Source organism: Doryrhamphus excisus, linkage group LG7, assembly GCF_037039965.1.
Source record: "Doryrhamphus excisus strain RoL-2023G ecotype Guam linkage group LG7, RoL_Dexc_Guam_v1.1, whole genome shotgun sequence".
NCBI lineage: Eukaryota > Metazoa > Chordata > Actinopteri > Syngnathiformes > Syngnathidae > Doryrhamphus > Doryrhamphus excisus.
The window spans coordinates 5944443-5966303 of NC_136363.1; the positions used below are offsets into that span (position 1 = coordinate 5944443).

Here is a 21861-nt window from a genome sequence, read left to right on the forward strand (position 1 = left end):
GATTGAAACCTGCAGCTGGGCCTTCTGCACTTTTTGAGAAGCTATAATTTCAGATTCTGCAAATACTTTACAGGAAATGATTGTGGTAAGCCACGGAAATGACATCCACTCTCCACTGCTTCTTGTCTTCTTGCGCACTCTGAGCCTCGCTCCTCCTGCACGCTCTCTCCGAAGGCCTCCCACGCTCCTCCAGTGTGTCGACACTCACTAAACCAAGGTGAGCAGATGACGTCGAAAAAACACTTTCCGGGGCCATCTCCACCGCCTGACACCTGTTTGTTATCGTTGTACGCCTCAACTGTCCAGACTGTGTCTCGTCGGGGGAGCGTGCTGTCGACTCAGCATCCATGTGTGTTCCTCTGCAGCACCTTGCCGAGTTGTGTAACTGCGGGAAAACGGAGAGAGCCAGGTTTGTGGTGTTTGGTCTGTAGCTCCTGGTGACAAACACACACACACACACACACACACACATACAAGAAGCTTGTTTTGCTTGACTGTCAGCAGCCAAGACTAAAATAACTTATTGATTCTTGTAGCCCAAAGCACATCCACCCTTGTCAATAACTCCTACACAAAAGGCAACACTTGCACAAATGGAAGCAACTGCTGCTGTTCAAACTACACAATATCAATATTGGAATAATTGGGAGCCTGGCGCGTCCTTAAATGTTTATATCAGGGTTAAGAACAGTGGCACTTTTAGTAGAATGTGTGATGTCAAACTTGGGATACTATGAAATCCAGTTTAATACACAATTGTATTATATTAGCTAGACAACAGTACAGTAGCCATTGTCAATGAGGGACCGCGCAGGGGGCGCTGTATTCGGGAGAGAGGCGGGGTACACCATTCACACTCACATTCATACCTATGGACAATTTGGAGTCGCTAATTAACCTAGCATGTTTTTGGAATGTGGGAGGAAACCGGAGTACCCGGAGAAAACCCACGCATGCACGGGGAGAACATGCAAACTCCACACAGACATGGAATTGAACTCGGGTCTCCTAGCTGTGTGGCCTGCGCACTAACTACTTGCTATGCCGCATTGTCCTCCAATTAACTGCTTTGCTCAGACAACAATGCAGAATGGGAAACTTCAAAACTCATATTGGTACTTTTTTGTATATTTTTAGGTACGCCTTTGGAGTGTTAAGTTACTGTGTGATGAGTTTAGTGTTTTTTGCGAGCATAAAAATGGATAAATAAACTAATAGACATAGACATGTTTCTTATAAAACATGTAAACCCCAGGGCGGCATGGCGGTCTAGTGGTTAGTGCGCAGATCTCACAGCTAGGAGACGAGGGTTCAATTCCACCCTCGGCCATCTCTGTGTGGAGTTTGCATGCGTGCATGCGTGGGTTTTCTCCGGGTACTCCGGTTTCCTCCCACATTCCAAAAACATGCTAGGTTAATTGGCGACTCCAAATTGTCCATAGGTATGAATATGAGTGTGAATGGTTGTTTGTCTATATGTGCCCTGTGATTGGCTGGCCACCAGTCCAGGGTGTACCCCGCCTCTCGGGACAGCTGGGATAGGCTCCAGCACCCCCGTGACCCTCGTGAGGTAGAAAATGAATGAATGAATGAATGCAAACCCCACACAGAGATGGCTGAGGGTGGAATTGAACTCCGGTCTCCTAGCTGTGAGGCCTGCATGCTAACCACTTCATCACCGTGCAGCCCGGGATATTTCAGTATCATCCAAACATCTGCAATGAACAGATTAATTGTATCTATACTCTTATTTGACGGTAAAAATAGTTAGTGGTTGTTTCTGACCTTTTTGGAAGGGCTTAATGATGAAAATGGAGGTTGTACTTCCTAGAGTGTTGGCCAGCCGGCTGCTCATTTTTATTTTCCTTTCACTTTCTTCAAGCAAACTCAGCAGATGAGCAACAAAATCAGACGTTTTTGAAAAAGGTTGCAAATTCCTTGGCGGAGAGAGCCCACGAAGGAATTTGCTAGATCATAAAAACAAAGGAGTTGGCAGGCAACGCCAGCCGATGTTAACGACTATGAGTTTTAATGAGATGTTCTCATTAAGGGGGTCTAAGGGGGGGGTCTCGCTGTCATGATGGACTATTGCTGGCATATAGACGCGTCTATAGAGCAAGGATTACCTCGGGGAGGCGCTAGATTTCACCATCATTCCACTTTCAAGAGCCTTTTTGTCAGCCGAGTGCACTTTGAGCAATTTGAGTAAAAATGTGTTTTTGGCATTTCCGGAAAAAAAATGTCTCACACGGTTCAGAGAACACACACTCGCACAAAAAAACACAACACAACACATTCTTCACTGTCATAACCAATGTTCCACAGGAAAGGTGAGGAGTTACCCCCCCCCCCCCCCCCCCCCCGCTAGCGTAGGGACAACGAGAAATCATGTCGCTGGCAGTAAAAAGAAGCAGATATTTTTAGATTGGAGGCCGCAAATAACTCTTGATGAGGAGGATTTAGGAGGGGGGGGGGGTCTTGGGGGGGCTGTACAAACACACACACCTCCACTTTCTCCTGAGAATCATTGATAAAGATAGGTTGACTCGAGTTAATAAAACCCTTTCTCACAGTGCTGTAAATGCAGTGCCCACTCAGGTGACACATGACATGGCATCTGTAAAGCTGGGCATAATGCTTGAGTTTGATTTGATTGGATAACTAATTGCTGTATTTAATGTCACAAAAATGCATTTGTACAATGTGAATAATTATTATTTAGTAGCATAATAATGTATTTTTGTTAATTATTCAATAAATTTGATATGCCAATATCATTTATATTTTATTGATATTTATATGGCTCTTTCAGGTTGAACCACCCAAGAGTTCGGACATTTGAGAAGGATCTGACGTGGCATCTGTAAAGCGGCGGTTCATGGTTGAGTATAATTCCATTTCGTATTTCATAACATTCTGCAACATTTCTGTTTATGACAATTATGTATCTTCTTTAGATATTAATATTTCTGATTTGTATTGGAAGTATATTACATTTTTACACAGAAACTAAGCTGACGTGGCATTCAATTTCATATTTTATAGCTTTGTAAAACATTACTTTGCATAAAATTTTCCATATTCTCAATATAATTTTATATACAGGGCCCTATTAAATCATACAATAATATTTTATTTTAATTAGGGATGACTGATAACAGCATACAAATGTAATATTGGTTGATATCGGTATCAGGTTTATTCCCGATCATTAAAAAAAATACTGTAGCTGATATGTGTATATTTAATGTATTCTTAGATATTAATATTTCTAATTTGTATTTGAATTATTTTACATTTTTACACAGAAATTAAGCCGATGTGGCATTCAATTTCATATTTTATAGCTTTGTAAAACATTACTTTACATACAAATTTCCATATTCTCAATATAATTTTAGATACAGGACCCTATTAAATCATACAATAATATTTTATTTTAATTAGGGATGAGTGATAACAGCATAAAAATGTAATATTGGTTGATATCGGTATCAGGTTTAGTCCCGATCATTAAAAAAAATACTGTAGCTGACATATATGTGTATATATAATGTTGCACATATCGGTATTGGATATGAAGACTTGGACAATATCAGTTTTCGTCCAAAAAGCCAATATCGGACATCCCTAATTTTTAATATTTAAAATGCATCTCTGTATTATTTCCTTTTAAACTAAAATATGTTTTGTGTTTTAGTGTAGTTTATGATTGCAGGTTCTTTTGTCATTGTGGGTCTTTGTGCAGTCCAGTGATGAAAACACTGTCTAATTTAGAATGCGATGCTAAAATTCAAGCACATCCAGGCTGTAGCGGAAGCGTTAATGTAAAAGAAATGAAAAGACGGCGTATCACGGTTATGAACAAGTCTTTATCTGTGGAGATCCCACATAGAAACACACATATTGATATTAACATGATTTAGGATCTACTGTCACACATCCAGCAGTAAGACACATCAACAACACTCTATGGGTGAAATGAACATAAGGTGCTTTATATAATATATATGACTGGAATGTTATGAAAAAAAAAGTCCACATGAAACAATCTACACAAAAATAGAGCCAATATTTACACAACAGGAACTTTTTACAACATCCAAAAGAGAAGAATCACCATTTTGCCATTTGAAGGAGCTGTTCTTTGAATTGTTGCGAGTGATGTGACAGATCGGTGACTCTGTCCACCATCTCCTGGATGGCGGCCGTGTTGGGGTAGTTGAGCGCCGCCGTCTTCGTGGCGGCCACCACCGTCTTTAATAAGTCACACAGCACGTTGCTGGAGTTCATCACCCTGTTGGCCACCTCGGGGGCCGAGGCCTGCCGGGACAGGGTGTCTCCGATGAAGACCAGTTTATGGGCGCTGAGGATGACGAACTTGCTGTGCGCCACAAAGATGCGAGGAGGCTGCCCGCCGCTCACGCAGCTGAAGAAGGCGTCCACGGCGCTGAGGAGAGTGACGAAGTGCTGCTCGCACTGCTCCGAGTAGAAGCCCAGCAGCTGGCGGTCTCGGGCGCACGCGCGAGTGGAGGTGGGCAGGGAGGATGTGTCGGACTGGGGGGCCGGGGATCTGCCCGTGTGTTGGTGTGACATCCACTGCGAGATGTCGTTCTCCACGGGTTTGATCACCTCCTGCTCCAACTTCTTGAACTGGTTGATCTGTGAAGAACACCAGGGCTTTCATTACTAGGTTGTTACTGCTTCATTTCCAGTCTTTTTTTTATCGTTTGGATTATTTCTGTTGTGCAAGGTGGTGGCTGTCATTAATTACTTGCCAAAGGAGGGTTCACATCTTTATTATGCACACCAATACAGTATAGTCACGGTTAGCATGTGTGCTGTGGGTTTGACTTTTGGATTATTTTGAGTCTTTCTTTCATTGCTAATATGAACTGTGTTGGTTATCATCAACAACCTGCGAGTAGTGATTAAATCTACACACGCTGAGGTTGCGGTAGACAAGCTAACAGGTTGCGGGTTTGCCTTTTGGATTATTTTGAGTCTTGATTTAATTGCTAATATGAACTGTGTTGGTTATCATCAACAACCTGCGAGGAGGGATTGAATCTTTACTACACATATTAAAGTTGCGGTAGACAAGCGAACAGGTTGCGGGTTTGATTTTTGGATTATTTTGAGTCTTTCTTTCATTGCTAATATGAACTGTGTTGGTTATCATCAACAACCTGCGAGTAGTGATTGAATCTTTACTACACACACTAAGGTTGCGGTAGACAAGTAAACAGGTTGCGGGTTTGCCTTTTGGGTTATTTTTGAGTCTTTCTTTCATAGCTAATATGAACTGTGTTAGTTATCATCAACAACCTGTGAGTAGTGTTTGAATCTTTACTACACACATTAAGGTTGCGGTAGACAAGCGAACAGGTTGTGGGTTTGCCTTTTGGATTATTTTGAGTCTTTAATTGCTAAAATGAACTATGTTGGTCATCATCAACAACCTGCGAGTAGTGATTGGATCTTTACTACCTACACTAAGGTTGCGGGTTTGACTTTTGGATTGTTTTTGAGTCTTTCTTTCATTGCTAATACGAACTGTGTTGGTTATCATCAACAACCTGCGAGGAGTGAGTGCATCTTTACTACACACACTAAGGTTGCGGTAGACAAGTAAACAGGTTGTGGGTTTGCCTTTTGGATTATTTTGAGTCTTTCTTTCATTGCTAATATGAACTGTGTTGGTTATCATCAACAACCTGCGAGGAGTGATTGAATCTTTACTACACACTCAAAGGTTGCGGTAGACAAGCGAACAGGTTGTGGGTTTGCCTTTTGGATTATTTTGAGTCTTTCATTGCTAATATGAACTATGTTGGTTATCATCAACAACCTGCGAGTAGTGACTGAATCTTTACTACACACATTAAGGTTGTGGTAGACAAGCGAACAGGTTGTGGGTTTGACTTTTGGATTATTTTGAGTCTTTCATTGCTAATATGAACTATGTTGGTTATCATCAACAACCTGCGAGTAGTGACTGAATCTTTACTACACACATTAAGGTTGTGGTAGACAAGCGAACAGGTTGTGGGTTTGACTTTTGGATTATTTTGAGTCTGTCATTGCTAATATGAACTATGTTGGTTATCATCAACAACCTGCGAGTAGTGATTGAATCTTTACTACACACGCTAAAGTTGCGGGTTTGCCTTTTGGTTTATTTTGAGTCTTTCATTGCTAATATGAACTATGTTGGTTATCATCAACAACCTGCGAAGTGATTGAATCTTTACTACACACATTAAGGTTGCGGGTTTGCCTTTTGGATTATTTTGAGTCAGTGGATCCCGTCAGATGCTTCAATGGCTAACCCTCACCTGCTCTTGGCCCAGCTGAGCTTGGTTCTGCTTGATGATGTTTTCTTTCTCCAACAGCTCCTTCTGCTGACGTTCAAAGTCTTCTTTGCCCTGCAAGAGGAGGACGATCGGGTGAGAGAAGCCTTCTGGATGCGGATTCTAGTTAAGCAATTTGCTTTACAACGTGCATGTATTGTGGGGACTAAACTGAAGGTACCTGCAGATGTACGTAGTCGTAGTCTTCCATCCAGCTCTTGACGCACTTCTCGCTGTGGTTCATGTTGTCTTTGTCTTGGCTGGAAGGGACAGGAAACGGCTTGGTCTGACCCCCGTAGGTGTCGCTGTCCGAAGAGGGCGACGTGAGCGGGTGGCTCATGTTCTCGTCGGGCGTGCTCCCGCTGGAGAAGGACCCCTCCATGTGCGTGCGCCTGAATAGCAACTCGGCGCTGTTCCCTATCGTGGAGGCCAGCTGCTTGGCGTCGTCCGGCACGGTTCTGGACACCATGACGAAGCGGGCCAGCTCGTCGCTCTTGTTGTGATGCTTGCTAGCGGCCGAGGCGGCTAACGTGTTCAGCGCCCAGCAGCTGTTTTCCAGGACTTGGTAGATCTGCAGGAGGATCTGCTGCGAGTCCTCCAGGCGGCCCAGCTGCCGTCTCATCTTGCTGTGAAGGGTGGAGTCGGAAAGGGCCGTGGCGTTGGCGGCGGCACCTCTTCCGAATACAACAAAGTCCCCCACGCTCGCACGGATCCTGTCCAGCACTGTGCGGACATCGTTGGCGTGGCGCTCCATGAAGGGAAAAGTCCTCCAGTGAGGGGACGCCGCCATTGAATGCAAAGCCCCGACTGAGGCCTCCACAGCCTGCTGCAGACGGAACAACCTCTGGACTGCCGTGTCGACATCCAAAACCAAGCGCCCCTCGGCGCTGGAGCCCGTTGAGGAAGAGGAAGTGGACATGCTACTTCGCGTGCTTCCCGTGCTGGAGAACGACAAGCGGTTCACGCCTTCCGTCACATCCGCAACTGCACGGGAATCCTGAGCGGGAACATCGTACACGCCTTTGTCTCGATCGGCGGGTGAGCTTCTGTTCTGGGGGAGCTGCATGCCCCGCGGGATGTCATAGACGTCGCTCTGAGAGCCGGCGCCCGCTGAGAGAAGAGCGGTCGGAGGTACGTCGTAGATGCCCTCGTTGCTGTTCTGCTTTTGGTGCTGACCCGAGGGCTCCATGCTGGGGGGGAAATCGTAACGCGACTGGGGGTTTTGCGTGGTTTTGCTGATTGCGGGTGGTGGCACGTCATAGATGCCCTCCTGCATGTGTTTGAGAGGCTGAGGGAAGTCGTAGGTGCCCTCCTGGGGGGCGGGGTTTGCTCTGCAGGGCGGCACCGAGTAGACCTGTTGGCAGATTTGAACGGGCATCACGTTTACGTCCACTAAGTGATAGCATAGATACTACACGTTGAAAGCTAACTAATACTGCTTTTCATTCCTTTCTTAGACAGCAAAGGCGGACCCTTCACACACAGCATCCTGGGAGACTACAATCGGGGCAAGTAAGTTGCAATTTTTAATCTTAATTAGCAACGACGCCGCCATTTTCTGGTTAAAAGAAACAAAATGTTGCATGTCTTGCCTGGAAAAAAATTCCGTTTCTACTGGAGGGTTTTAAACCACAGTCAGGCAAAGCCACAAAAATGTTAAATGGGCCATTTAGCACATTATTACCATAATACTGCTAAGTGTCACACATACACCAAAAATGGTATCAATAACGTCACATGACATTGCACCAAGCAGTACTACTACTAGAGCTCTGACCTGTTCGGAATGTCCTCTTACTTACCGATTGCGAAGAGGAAGGAGGGACATCATAAACGTCTTGTCCTGTCCTGAGATCAGTTTGAGACGGGGGTACGTCGTAGATGTCTTGGTTCCGTGCGCCTCCCTGCTGACCAGGGTATTGCGAACCTAGCATCTGACCAGGTGGAACATCATACACCTGAAAGATGAGAATAATGAAGATTGTAGTCATGCTAATGCTTGCTGTAATTAATGTAATTAATTTATATCAATTTGAAAAAAATCTACTGATTGATAAGCGGAAGACAATGAATGAATGGATGGATGGAATGATGGATGATCATTGAAAAGTAAACATGCCTTACTATCTTTTCCCACTTTATTATTAGAAGGTGCTAATTGTGTTGTGTTTAAAAAAAAAAAAAAAAAAAAAAGTCGTCCAACCACCTACCCCCTGTGATCTACTGGGTGGGACATCATAGAGGTCCTGCTGGTTGTGCTGTCCTGGGCTGTAGGTGTACAACTGTCCCACTCTGGTGGGGGTCACCACCTGTCCAATCACAGCAGGGGGGAAGAGACAAACAATGAGAGCGGCTGTCTTTAAGAATGACACCTGGCACACGACGGCGGCGTTCGAGACAAACAAGGCCGGGGACTTCTGTGTCTGTTTGCTGGGGGCCATTGTTGAGCCTGGTTCTCATTTTCCAAGTCCTGGTGTGACCCAGTAACAGTTAGTGGGTACCGTTGAGGCAGATTGACCGGGACAGGCTAACATGTTGCTTGTTTAAGCTGATGGTATCGACAGCGTGATGGAAATGGATTTCAAGTTCTAAATATGTTATTTACTTTGATTATATTGGAGGAAATCAGGATTTAGGGTGGCACGGCGGTCTAGTGGTTAGCGCGCAGACCTCACAGCTAGGAGACCCAAGTTCAATTCCACCCTCTGCCATCTCTGTGTGGAGTTTGCATGTTCTCCCCGTGTATGCGTGGGTTTTCTCCGGGTACTCCGGTTTCCTCCTACATTCCAAAAACATGCTAGGTTAATTGGCGACTCCAAATTGTCCATAGGTATGAATGTGAGTGTGAATGGTTGTTTGTCTATATGTGCCCTGTGATTGGCTGGTGACCAGTCCAGGAGTACCCCGCCTCTCGCCCGAAGACAGCTGGGATAGGCTCCAGCGACCCTCGTGAGGAAAAAGTGGTAGAAAATGAATGAATGAATGAAATCAGGATTTAGGAAGTTGAAGCACTCCTTTACATTTTGGTCCAGATTATAAGGATAATAACGTGATTAGCAAGAAAGGAAAGCAAATATAAATAAACCAGCCGATGACGTAGTTGTCTTTTCGCCCCCCCTCCCTCCCCATCCCCGGGCCCCCCTCTTTCCCGTCAGTGCTAATCAGTCCTTCCACACCTCCTAATCCCACTCTTTATTTCCACTCCCCCTTCCCCCCTACACTGCGGCCTTGTATCCCCTAAAAAGCAAAGCGGCAGACCTCCTCGCTGCGTCAGACAGACAGAGGAATTCTGGGAATGTCCTCCTTGGGCCCACAACTCCTTTTTCCAACCCCCATCCCAATGCTACCGTCGCCTCTATTGGTTCATTACCAGGATTCAAAAATAGGCATGATACCCGTCTTGTCTTAGCAGTGGGAAAGGTCTCTGAGGGGGTACAAGACTTTAGTCACAGTATCCTCTCTTCTTGAGTCATCATAAAGCTGATAGTGAGGGAAATCAGACTGGGATTCATCTTTCAGGGAAAAGAGAATCGGGTTAAGAGGAGAGGGGGGGGGGGGTTTGGACCGGTCTGTTAAAGAGATTTATGAAAAAACGTCAACAGGAGGGGGGGGGGATGGAAAATAGGAGTATGTTTCTCAGTATGGAAAGGAATGCCATTCAAACGCCGGAGTCCAAAGTGAAGCTCATATGGTTCTAATCAATCCCACTTGAACAAGCTCGAGGTGATTTAAGGTGTTCATTGGCGGCATACCTGTCCACGCATGCAAGGGCCCCTGACTGAAACGCACACCGATGGCTGAAATAAACCAGCTGAGGAATAAATAGCCTCCGTGAGCATCGCTCTTCTCACGCACGAAAGCTACGTTTCCAACAAGCAAGCGATAAAACTGACAAGCGGTGCCTTGCAGTTTAAAGGAACAGAACAAAAAATCTGAGGCTCTGAGAATAAAGTACAGTTTAGCAACTCGTGAAAAGATACGTTGTGGACCATACCACAAATCATATTGATTTGGGCTGTCAAGGGCCTAATTGATCATTGGATTAATCGAACAGGCTTCAGATTAACTGAGTAAGAATATAATTGTACATTAATTATCGTACCTGAATCGTCATAAAACAAAAAGGCAACATCTGAAATCAGGGCTCTAATAATGTTAAAATGTATCTTGTGTTCCACTATATTGGTTAATACGAGTGCAAAGTTGACTATAGGGGTGTTACTTTTTGTCTAGAGGGCTCTAATAATGTTAAAATGTATCTTGTGTTCCACTATATTGGTTAATACGAGTGTAAAGTTCACTATAGGGGTGTTACTTTGTCTAGAGGGCTCTAATAATGTTAAAATGTATCTTGTGTTCCACTATATTGGTTAATACGAGTGTAAAGGTGACTATAGGTGTGTTACTTTTTGTCTAGAGGGCTCTAGTAATGTTAGAATGTATCTTGTGTTCCACTATATTGGTTAATACGAGTGTAAAGGTGACTATAGGGGTGTTACTTTTTGTCTAGAGGGCTCTAATAATGTTAAAATGTATCTTGTGTTCCACTATATTGGGTAATACGAGTGTAAAGGTGACTATAGGGGTGTTACTTTTTGTCTAGAGGGCTCTAATAATGTTAAAATGTATCTTGTGTTCCACTATATTGGGTAATACGAGTGTAAAGGTGACTATAGGGGTGTTACTTTTTGTCTAGAGGGCTCTAATAATGTTAAAATGTATCTTGTGTTCCACTATATTGGGTAATACGAGTGTAAAGGTGACTATAGGGGTGTTACTTTTTGTCTAGAGGGCTCTAATAATGTTAAAATGTATCTTGTGTTCCACTATATTGGGTAAAGGTGACTATAGGGGTATTACTTTGTCTAGAGGGCTCTAATAATGTTAAAATGTATCTTGTGTTCCACTATATTGGGTAATACGAGTGTAAAGGTGACTATAGGGGTGTTACTTTTTGTCTAGAGGGCTCTAATAATGTTAGAATGTATCTTGTGTTCCACTATATTGGGTAAAGGTGACTATAGGGGTATTACTTTGTCTAGAGGGCTCTAATAATGTTAAAATGTATCTTGTGTTCCACTATATTGGGTAATACGAGTGTAAAGGTGACTATAGGGGTGTTACTTTGTCTAATCTGAGGCTCTGAGAATAAAGTACAGTTTAGTGACTCATGAAGAGATACGTTGCGGACCAAACCACAAATCATATTGATTTGGACTGTCAATGGCCTAATTGATCATTGGATTAATCGAACAGGCTTCAGATAAACTGAGTAAGAATATAATTGTACATTAATTATCGTACCTGAATCGTCATAAAACAAAAAGGCAACATCTGAAATCATGATCAATCCAGACTTGTAGAGACCAGTACTGCTCGGTGGAACCGCGGCTCAAGTAAAAGCAAAGTGACGTTTAGTAAAAAGGTCACACCGGCCCCGCGGGTTGATTCTGTGCGTTGGCGATAAGAGGATACAGGGATTCAGCTGCCACACGCAGATGGCAGCAAGGTGTGTGTATAAGACCTCCATTGACCCTTTTTCAACAGGTACGTGTCATGGCCTCTGAGCAGCACTCATTTATGTCCCATTCCCTCCCTCTTGTTTACCCGGTATACACTGTTGCTCCGGAGGCGTGCCCCGGCACTGTCATAATTGCTGCGGGGTAAATGTTTACCGGGTCCGGTGAGGTTGGTCGCTTTTTTTTGTGGCGCCGGCGGCACCCTTTTTCAGAACAATAAAAGGGAGTCGAGGCGATGATGACATCACGTAGGGCCCCCGTGAGAGCGAACAAACATTTGCTCCCACTGAGTTGATAGGCTGGAAGGATTCCTTCACGGGGAGGAAGCGTCTTACCAAAGTCAGAGGGAGGGGGGGGGATCAGGTTTAAAGTGGTGCCCTGAGGAGCCAAACAGATATGTTATGTGTTGCGGTGAGTGCGTCATGGCGCTCCCACTGTTTGCTTAGTACACGGTCAGGCTCGGGTTTTGGCACGTAGGACTTACTTTAGACTTGACTGATGATGTCGTCATTACTTCAACAACTCTTTCATGGGCTTGTTATAAACCTTGATGGATTTTATGTACTGCATATTATATCCGTATTGTAATATGAAAAATCAAAGTTGTATTATTGTGATTGTTCTAGAATTAAGAAGCAAAACCGTAGGGTCACTGAGTATCACTTGTAGGCCTTTTAGGTATGTAGGGGGCCGATCCAATCCAGTATTGATAATTTCCAGTGTTTTGGAAAATTCCAATACCACCTGCGGAGATTTCCGATCCATAAGCCATGCCTGTGCAAACGTAGCCAAACAAGTACCAGCAAATGTAGCGGCCTCCACACGTGCTTTCTTTGCCACACCAGTGCATTCACGACTGCACACACAACAGCTGAAAACCACTACACAAAACTTGTGCGTTGCTACAATATCACACTTGCAAAAATACTTCATTCTAAATGATTCTACTTCAGTTATAATAATAATAATATTGTACCTATAAAACTGTCACGGTTCAACCCAAAATGGCTGACTGCTTTTGACACAATAATCCCTAGTAAAAAAACATGGGCTACTGTTGCTGTAAGCTAAAACATCACCTCCTATTATCCTTCCGTAACGCGCACAAGTCTTATTAAGTGGCTTATTTACTGTTATTTCCACTATATTGGGTAATACGAGTGTAAAGGTGACTATAGGGATGTTACTTTTTGTCTAGAGGGCTCTAATAATGTTAAAATGTATCTTGTGTTCCACTATATTGGTTAATACGAGTGTAAAGGTGACTATAGGGGTGTTACTATTTGTCTAGAGGGCTCTAATAATGTTAAAATGTATCTTGTGTTCCACTATATTGGGTAATACGAGTGTAAAGGTGACTATAGGGGTGTTACTTCTTCTGGAGGGCTCCAATAATGTTAAAATGTATCTTGTGCGGAATTAAATATCAATGTATTTTCCCTGGAGTTGAATTTCTTATGTATTTTAAATCTCAGTAGGTTTGTTGTGGACAAAGGAGTATATTCAGTAGTTTCTCCCTGACGAGTTACATTTAATTAAAGACCTGTCATGGTAGCTGTGTGTGTGTGTGTGTGAGACAAGATTGAGGAGGAACTCATCATATCACACTTGCTCATTGGTTTTGCAGGCAGCGCTTCTTTCCCATAATGGCCCGCTGACATAAATCAACAACCCTAACGAGGCCTCTCGCCGAAAGATGGCGACAGGGACACTTCCGATAATTTGGCAACTGCATTGAGATTCACCCATCCATCTCCTCATTCACACGTCCTCATCTCCTGCCTCCTGCTACTATCAGTCATCTTGTTGTTCAACCTTAAGAGACATACGCACATCATCCTATGTTAGTTAAGAGTGGAACTTTTACATGACATCATAAAAAAAATCTAGGGTGTTGGCTTTTCTGAATCACTGTACAAAAAAACACCTCTACTGCTCGGAGCTGCCTTTGAATGAATATGCAAAACCAATTAACGCAAGTAATGAAGTTATGAATCCTCGAGCTGCTTCGCCATTATACATCCTAAAGCCCAAACCCAAACAGACAGGCTTCTTTAATTAGAACGACACGCAAATCAGGATCATCTTTCACTCGCTCGCATCAAAGCTAGCATCTTAATCCCTTAGCAACGCTAAAGGATGACACGCAGTGTTTTTGTTTCTCAAAGACATCACTGCATATTGTAATTCCCACAAGAACACGCAATACCGTTGAGTGACAGATTACTTTAATGATCCTTTGGTGCAAATCCAAAATGGGGGGGCGCAGTAAAGCTGTATTAAATGCTACCATTGAAGTACAAACCGCATATGACAGCCTAAGTAGTAGGCGGGCGGATCAGCCACAGATCCACAGACAAGACACCCCAAAGGTCAAATCACAGTTAGGCATGGCCAAAAAAAAACTTCCAGCGCAGCATTTCCTGTCATCTACGCCATCTTTGGTTTATGACTCAAGGGCCTAATTGATCATTGGATTAATCGAACAGGATTCAGATTAACTGAGTAAGAATATAATTGTACATTAATTATCGTACCTGAATCGTCCATAAAACAAAAAGGCAACATCTGAAATCAGGGCTCTAATAATGTTAAAATGTATCTTGTGTTCCACTATATTGGGTAAAGGTGACTATAGGGGTGTTACTTTTTGTCTAGAGGGCTCTAATAATGTTAAAATGTATCTTGTGTTCCACTATATTGGGTAAAGGTGACTATAGGGGTGTTACTTTGTTTAGAGGGCTCTAATAATGTTAAAATGTATCTTGTGTTCCACTATATTGGGTAATACGAGTGTAAAGGTGACTGTAGGGGTGTTACTTTTTGTCTAGAGGGCTCTAATAATGTTAAAATGTATCTTGTGTTCCACTTTATTGGGTAATACGAGTGTAAAGGTGACTATAGGGGTGTTACTTTTTGTCTAGAGGGCTCTAATAATGTTAAAATGTATCTTGTGTTCCACTATATTGGGTAAAGGTGACTATAGGGGTGTTACTTTGTCTAGAGGGCTCTAATGTTAAAATGTATCTTGTGTTCCACTATATTGGGTAATACGAGTGTAAAGGTGACTATAGGGGTGTTACTTTTTGTCTAGAGGGCTCTAATAATGTTAAAATGTATCTTGTGTTCCACTATATTGGGTAAAGGTGACTATAGGGGTGTTACTTTGTCTAGAGGGCTCTAATAATGTTAAAATGTATCTTGTGTTCCACTATATTGGGTAATACGAGTGTAAAGGTGACTATAGGGGTGTTACTTTTTGTCTAGAGGGCTCTAATAATGTTAAAATGTATCTTGTGTTCCACTATATTGGGTAAAGGTGACTATAGGGGTGTTACTTTGTCTAGAGGGCTCTAATGATGTTAAAATGTATCTTGTGTTCCACTATATTGGGTAATACGAGTGTATTAAATGCTACCATTGAAGTACAAACCACATATGACAGCCTAAGTAGTAGACGGGCGGATCAGCCACAGATCCACATACAAGACACCCCCAAAGGTCAAATCACAGTTAGGCACAGCCAAAAAAACTTCCAGCACAGCATTTCCTGTCATCTACGCCATCTTTGGTTTATGACTCATTTATGACAGGCGCTGCTCTAAAACCTTCAAGGGGCAAAGTCCTCTCGGTATGCAAACCACATTGCAGTATGCTTTTTCTACCAGTGATTTATGAGCGTCCCCCCTTCCCCCCATCTGCCCCTCAGTCACCCATTCATCACTGCAGTAACAATGGCAAGCGAGTTGAGTGTCGGCATGCTCCAGGAAGAAATAACTCACAACGGAGATGGTTGATGCACGATTAGGCCGAGGTAAACAAACAAACCATTTCTTCCACCTAATACGGTTGTTTTTTTTTTTTTTATTTAAATTTTCGTCTGCCATAAACTACAATCCGTTAACTTCCTGTAGTTGTGTGGGAGTCCATTAATCCCATACATCTTCAGTGCCCCTGAACAGATTGGCTCTTTGGCTATGACGCATTGGATGTAGGAAATGCCCATAAAAGGAGCACGGCTCATGGAGCAGGAAGTGAGGAATGAATAGGCCGTCTGGTAGGAGTAGATAAGGAGCTTGGCTGAGGTCTTTGAACTATGAACCCAACCCATCTTTTGAACACCATGACCTCAGAGCCTGAGTCAGAACGGGGAAGCACAAGGGAATCGGAGCCAGCGAGGTCTAAAAAACAGACACACCTTTCATAACGCAACCGTGAACAGCAGATTTAAGATGGAGGAGCACAAGGGCCTTTCTTCTCTTTGGGTGACCCCCCCCCAAGTGGGCTTTGTGAGGGTCAGTCCAGGACAAGGCACAGCATCAAACCAAAAGGAGACGGCGCCAAAAACCTCAGCGCGCATTCGTACACCAAAAAGCGCCACGCCACATGAAGAGGAAAAATAACCCGTCTCCAATTTGAATTTGAACCGTGTAGACCAAAAAGGACACAATTTTGGAGGAAGTACAAAACACACGGTGGTTGGTAGCGAAAGCAAAAAACTGGACTAAAGCAACGTTGACGTCAAACTATTTTTAGTCAAAGTAGAAAAGGATCTCAACTTTGCAGTACTTCACATGCTAATTTAGTCGACTCGGGCTAACAGTTAGCCATGTCCAAACGCACCAACTGCTTTCTTGTCTTATGCAAAAACAAAAAACCGCCTTGTCGGCATAAGGTTTAGGGTGGCAGTATCCCAGGAGGTGGACCAGATCGTCCAGAAGCCATTAGGTTGGTGGTTCGATCCTCGCTGTGTAAGACACTTCCCACTAGTATTTATGTAAATCAATGTTTGGTGGCACGGCGGTCGAGTGGTTAGCATGCAGACCTCACAGCTAGGAGACCAGGGTTCAATTCCACCCTGTGTGGAGTTTGCATGTTCTCCCCGTGCATGTGTGGGTTTTCTCTGGGTACTCCGGTTTCCTCCCACATTCCAAAAAACATGCTAGGTTAATTGGCCACTCCAAATTGTCCATAGGTATGAATGTGAGTGTGAATGGTTGTTTGTCTATATGTGCCCTGTGATTGGCTGGCGACCAGTCCAGGGTGTACCCCGCCTCTTGCCCGAAGACAGCTGGGATAGGCTCCAGTTTGGTGGTGGTCGGCGAGGCCGTAAGTGCGAATTGGCACCTATTACTATGACTATAACCCCAAGGTCGCTGTGACTACAGATGTAGTTTACCACCAAGGAGTGATTATCAGTCTGTATAAGTCGCCATAATAATCATTGTGGGTTCATATACGGTACACTTTTTTTTCATCTTTTGAGCATTTCATCATTTCTCATGATGAAAAGGAATGTTCAGGTTTTTGGGGGTCAGTCCAATAAACTGTTATGTTCCAATAAAGATTTTATGAAGGTTTTTCAAAAGTTAAAGATTCTAGTGATTCCAGTAATCCTTTACAGTATATAAAAACACAGTGGAGCCATGCTTATTATTACTATTGGTCTCTTGTTGATGAGGGGGGAAAAAAAAAATCTGATTTCATTATGATGAGTTTTGCCGTGCTTTGATAATTCAAGCCAGGAACTGCAACTGGCTGCCAAAAAGAAACAAAAGTAGAAAAGGAATAAAGGTAATTGAGAGGTTGAAGCGTCCCCGATGGTGAAGAATGTTGTCATTTCTTGTCTTCCATTACACTAAAGGGAACCACTAGACCAGGGGTCTCAAACACGTGGCCCGCGGGCCAAATGTTGCCCGCAGGACACTAGTTTGAGGCCCCCGCCTTGATATGAAAGTTTAATGTTAGTGCGGCCCGTGCAAGTTTGATATGGATGCTGTATGGTATCATGTACCCAGAAAAAATTATTACGTTTGATTAATGTTCATGTTAAAGGTTAAATAACTGTTAATAGTTATCCTCCCTATCCGTGTGGAAGTGGTAAGTTTTTGGCTATTTAAGTTTAAAGGAAATAACTTGAACGCTACCGTTTAGGTCGCTAGCTCTCTAGTTTGCAAGTTAGCATGTGTCTCAAGATCCTGCAGTTGCGCAATATGTTGTAAATAAAAAGAGTATAAATGTGACTATAGTCGTGTTTTGTCATGTCTACAGGGCTCTAATAATGCTTTGTTCTTTTTAATCTGAAAAAAATAATTTGTCTACCCACCAACTATATGTGGTTTCTTAAGTTTTTATTATTTGCCGTTTTATTATTATATTTATTTATTACTGATTGATTGATTTTCTTTATTCTTGATTTATTTATTTTTCATCTTATTTTGTGCAGAAAAATAAAAATTAAGATATTTGAGAACAGTGGAATGTTTTATCAGAGCTTTTATTGTAGAAAATCGGAACCAAAGCACTGAAAAAGTTTGTATATTTTTCTGTTTTTAATAAATGCGTTTTTTGTTTTTTTTTGGAAAACCTGATGTGGCCCAGTCTCGCCCAGACCCTAGCTCCAGTGGCCCCCAAGTAAATTGAGTTTGAGACCCCTGCACTAGACCATTCATACCTTTTGGACAAGAACTCGCTCTCTTCATAAATCAATTTGGAATTATCAACTGCAGACCTAAAAAGGAATTCTAGAAGCTTCAAATCCAAAAAAACCCAACTTGTACCATTTGGCACAGCAGCTATTCCAAACCCAAAAAGCGTTGCACTGATGGTGCTTGTATCCAAGATTTAGGACGTCATTGGAAAACAACAGAGCATTGTCTGCATTCCTAACAATAGAGAAATACATTTGCATGTGACGCACTTATCAAATCTAACATCAAATTCCATTACGGGTGGGGGGGGGGGGGGGGGATTGTGCTCTCTTTTGTGACAACCGTGCATTCAAGGAAAAAAATTTCACATCTTAGGCTTAATATAATCTCTCCAATAACATCATTACCGCACAAAACACACTGTCGCTGTAAGCGCCTTTCATTTTCCATGCTACCATCAAGGGCTTTTTTAATACCATTCTATTCAACCTCACACTGGAAAAGAGCTTGATAAGACTTCTTTGTGTGTGTGTGTGTGTGTGAGTTGATTGACAGGTCCTCCTCAGCCCCTGGCTCCACTCGTCTTTATCATTTGCGCAGAGAGAGTCATACATCTTGTGGTGTTTACCCACTAAAGCGCTCACCTGAGCTCATTTCAATGATAGCTAAAGTTAATATGCCGACAGAAAGAAAACACCCTCGGGACAACATATGATTAATATCCGTATCCTGAAGATCTGATTCGTGAGAGATGAATAGGAGAATGTTATTTCATCATTAGTTGTGGTGAATCACACTTTGACCAATGTTTAACACCGAGTTTTGAGTATAAGAAATAAAAAAAAATGATTCCTGGCAATAATGAAATGGGACAACAGCATCCATTGTGCAACAATGACAATGAAATTCAATGATGTCATCAAATGCGACTGAGGGTATATGACTGAGGGCCCATACGAACGAAAAACAGACCGCTTATTTATTTAACACTCCTCTGCAAAAAGGCAGTACGTCACATGCAAAATAACTAAAAAGTGAAAGAAAATGCCCACCTTTGACCGCTTGTTTACAATTCATAAGTGTATTTGGCACCTACAACAAATTAGCAATAGGGCCGATCCGGTCCAGTATGGAAAATTCTGATACCCCCTGCAGAGATTTCTGACCCACAAGCCCAGGTTGCCAGGGCAACCATAGCCAAAAGAGTATCAGTGAACATAACTCTGTACTAAACATATAGTACATACAGTACTGTACTAAAGCCATCTTCCCTCCATTTGATGTGTTCATGGCCACATAATCCAGTTTGATATCACAGACTCTTAACAGGGCTCATGATTGTTTTCTTATCCCATTAATCTGAAGCTCGTTGTTTCATTTAATGCAGTAATCGGTAAGGCCCTAGCCGGACCAAATCAATATGAACCAAACACAAACAATTAGCGGTTTGGTCCGCAAAGTGTCAGAAAAGAGGCACAAATGTCGATCACTGTTTTCTAGGTCAAAGCTGATGAGGGTGAATATTTTAGTTTTGTCTAAAACACAAAGATCATAGGGTCTGCTTTCGTGGCTGACTAAGGAAATTAAAATATAGTCATTTTCAAAAGTGGTTGTCTGTGTAGCATTATAGAGTGTGCATACATTTAGTAGCGTTGCTAACAACCATTTCCCACCATAATTATTAGCTTGACACAAGTTTTTTTTAAACACATAACACGTTACAGATGCTGTAGAAAACCTAATGCTAAAATGCTAAAGCTACTTACCATTGAGACACATCTTAAAGTCACCTTTTTTTTCTTGAGAAACTTTGGACTGTCCAGTCTCCTGGACTTCCTGATCGGATTCGGGATCCTACACATATGGCTATATGTTTAAAAGTTGACATTTTAAAAAGATACATCTCCGATAAAGTTGGGTTCGCAGCTAGCGGCATTAACCGGAAATCCGTCTAAGCACTCGGGAGTGTGAACAACCACAGCAGAGTGGGTGGGCCATGGGTGGAATACATTAAAACAGACTGTGTTTTCATGAGAAGCACAAAATCCAAAGATATACAGCTGAATAGGTGCAGATTCTGAAAGATCTAGAAAGCTTTCTGTGCTGTTTATCATGTGTAGCTGTTGTAGTCCACAACTCAATATAGTATTATCGTATAACAGGTCCAATTTAAAGAAAAAGAGGATTAATGGAGTACCAAAATATAGTCAATTGTTGTTCATTTGACTTATATTGACAATATAGCTTTTCACCGTCTTTGTGCTTTTATGCTCTATATTTGAAGACAGGCCACTGAGATAAATTACATGTTATGAAATATATAAAATGCAGCAATAAAACAACTGGAGCTATGACTAACTATAGCGGCTATATTGTCAGTGACCAAGCTAAGCACTATGTGTTTGCAAGTGAGCCATAACCCAACAATTAAATACAGTAAAAAAAAAAAAAAAAGTATTTTGAATGCAACTGGGCCCCACCAAAAAAAAAAAAAAAGTGTAGTTTTTCTTTTCCCTTCACTGACCTGATTCAACTGAGCCTCTGTGGCTTAGACTGGCTCTGCTGCACACAATGAACAACTAAAGCCCGAACCTCGGGAGCCCTTGCACAAAAACACTACCCTGCTCTGTGGTAAACACCAGGCCAGGCACACCCTGTCCACATTTGTCACTGCAGAGCCACAATCTCTCATTGCTTCTACGAGGTGCAACCATGGGAGTCAGTCACAGTTTTGTAAATGTCACGTCCAATTCCATCCTTATACCTGCCCTTGCCAATGTGGGCCGCACCTACTATTTGATATTTGAAAGATACACTCATCCCAAGGTAATGGCTCTCAGGGGTTCAAAACAACACTTTCTCACCATCGTTTACATCAGGGGTCTCAAACTCAATTTACCTTGGGGGCCATTAGAGCTAGGGTCTTGGCCAAAAAAAAAAAAACGCATTTATTTAAAACAGAAAAATGAATAAACTTTGCTTTGGTTCCGATTTTCTACAATAAAAGCTCTGATAAAATATTCCACTGTTCTCAAATATCTTAATTTTTATTTTTCTGCACAAAATAAGATGAAAAATAAATAAACAAATCAAGAATAAAGAAAATCAATCAGTAATAAATAAATATAATAATAATAATAATAAAACGGCATATAATAAAAACTTAAGAAACCACATATAGTTGGTGGTTAGACAAATTATTTTTTTTCAGATTAAAATGAACAAAGCATTATTAGAGCCCTGTAGACATGACAAAACACGACTATAGTCACATTTATACTCTTTTTTTATTTACAACATATTGCGCAACTGCAGGGTCTTGAGACACATGCTAACTCGCAAACAAGAGCGCTAGCGACCTAAAACGGTAGCCTCCAAGTTATTTCCTTTAAACTTAAAAAAGCCAAAAACTTACCACTTCCACACGGATAAGGAGGATAACTATTAACAGTTATTTAACCTTTAACATGAACATTAATCAAAAGTAATATTTTTTTCTGGGTACATGATACCATACTGCATCCATATTAAACTTGCGCGGGGCCGCACTAACATTGA

The 21861-nt window shown here is 42.3% G+C and overlaps 1 protein-coding gene and 1 non-coding gene across 6 annotated transcripts in view; one reads left to right on the forward strand and one right to left on the reverse strand.

Moving 5' to 3' along the window:
- Positions 1-3852: 3852 nt before the first annotated feature.
- Positions 3853-21861, reverse strand: part of nedd9 (neural precursor cell expressed, developmentally down-regulated 9) — a 32222-nt gene continuing 14213 nt past the window's right edge. The window contains exons 3-7 of the mRNA XM_058046210.2: positions 8564-8662; positions 8156-8311; positions 6535-7707; positions 6339-6428; positions 3853-4662 (exon numbers count right to left, since the gene is read on the reverse strand). Of these exons, the coding sequence (XP_057902193.2) occupies positions 4117-4662; positions 6339-6428; positions 6535-7707; positions 8156-8311; positions 8564-8662 (2064 nt within the window). The 3' untranslated portion in view covers positions 3853-4116. The remainder of the gene's footprint in view (positions 4663-6338; positions 6429-6534; positions 7708-8155; positions 8312-8563; positions 8663-21861) is intronic.
- The window catches only part of LOC131101309 (uncharacterized), a 35348-nt gene continuing 19767 nt past the window's right edge, over positions 6281-21861 (forward strand). For 3 of the 5 annotated variants that reach the window (XR_013627671.1, XR_013627672.1, XR_013627668.1), the window contains exons 1-2: positions 6475-7484; positions 7811-7865. This is a non-coding gene — a transcript (uncharacterized LOC131101309). Of the gene's footprint in view, positions 6450-6474; positions 7485-7810; positions 7866-21861 lie in introns of those variants that run through there. The other 2 variants (XR_013627669.1, XR_013627670.1) reach the window with 2 other exon arrangements.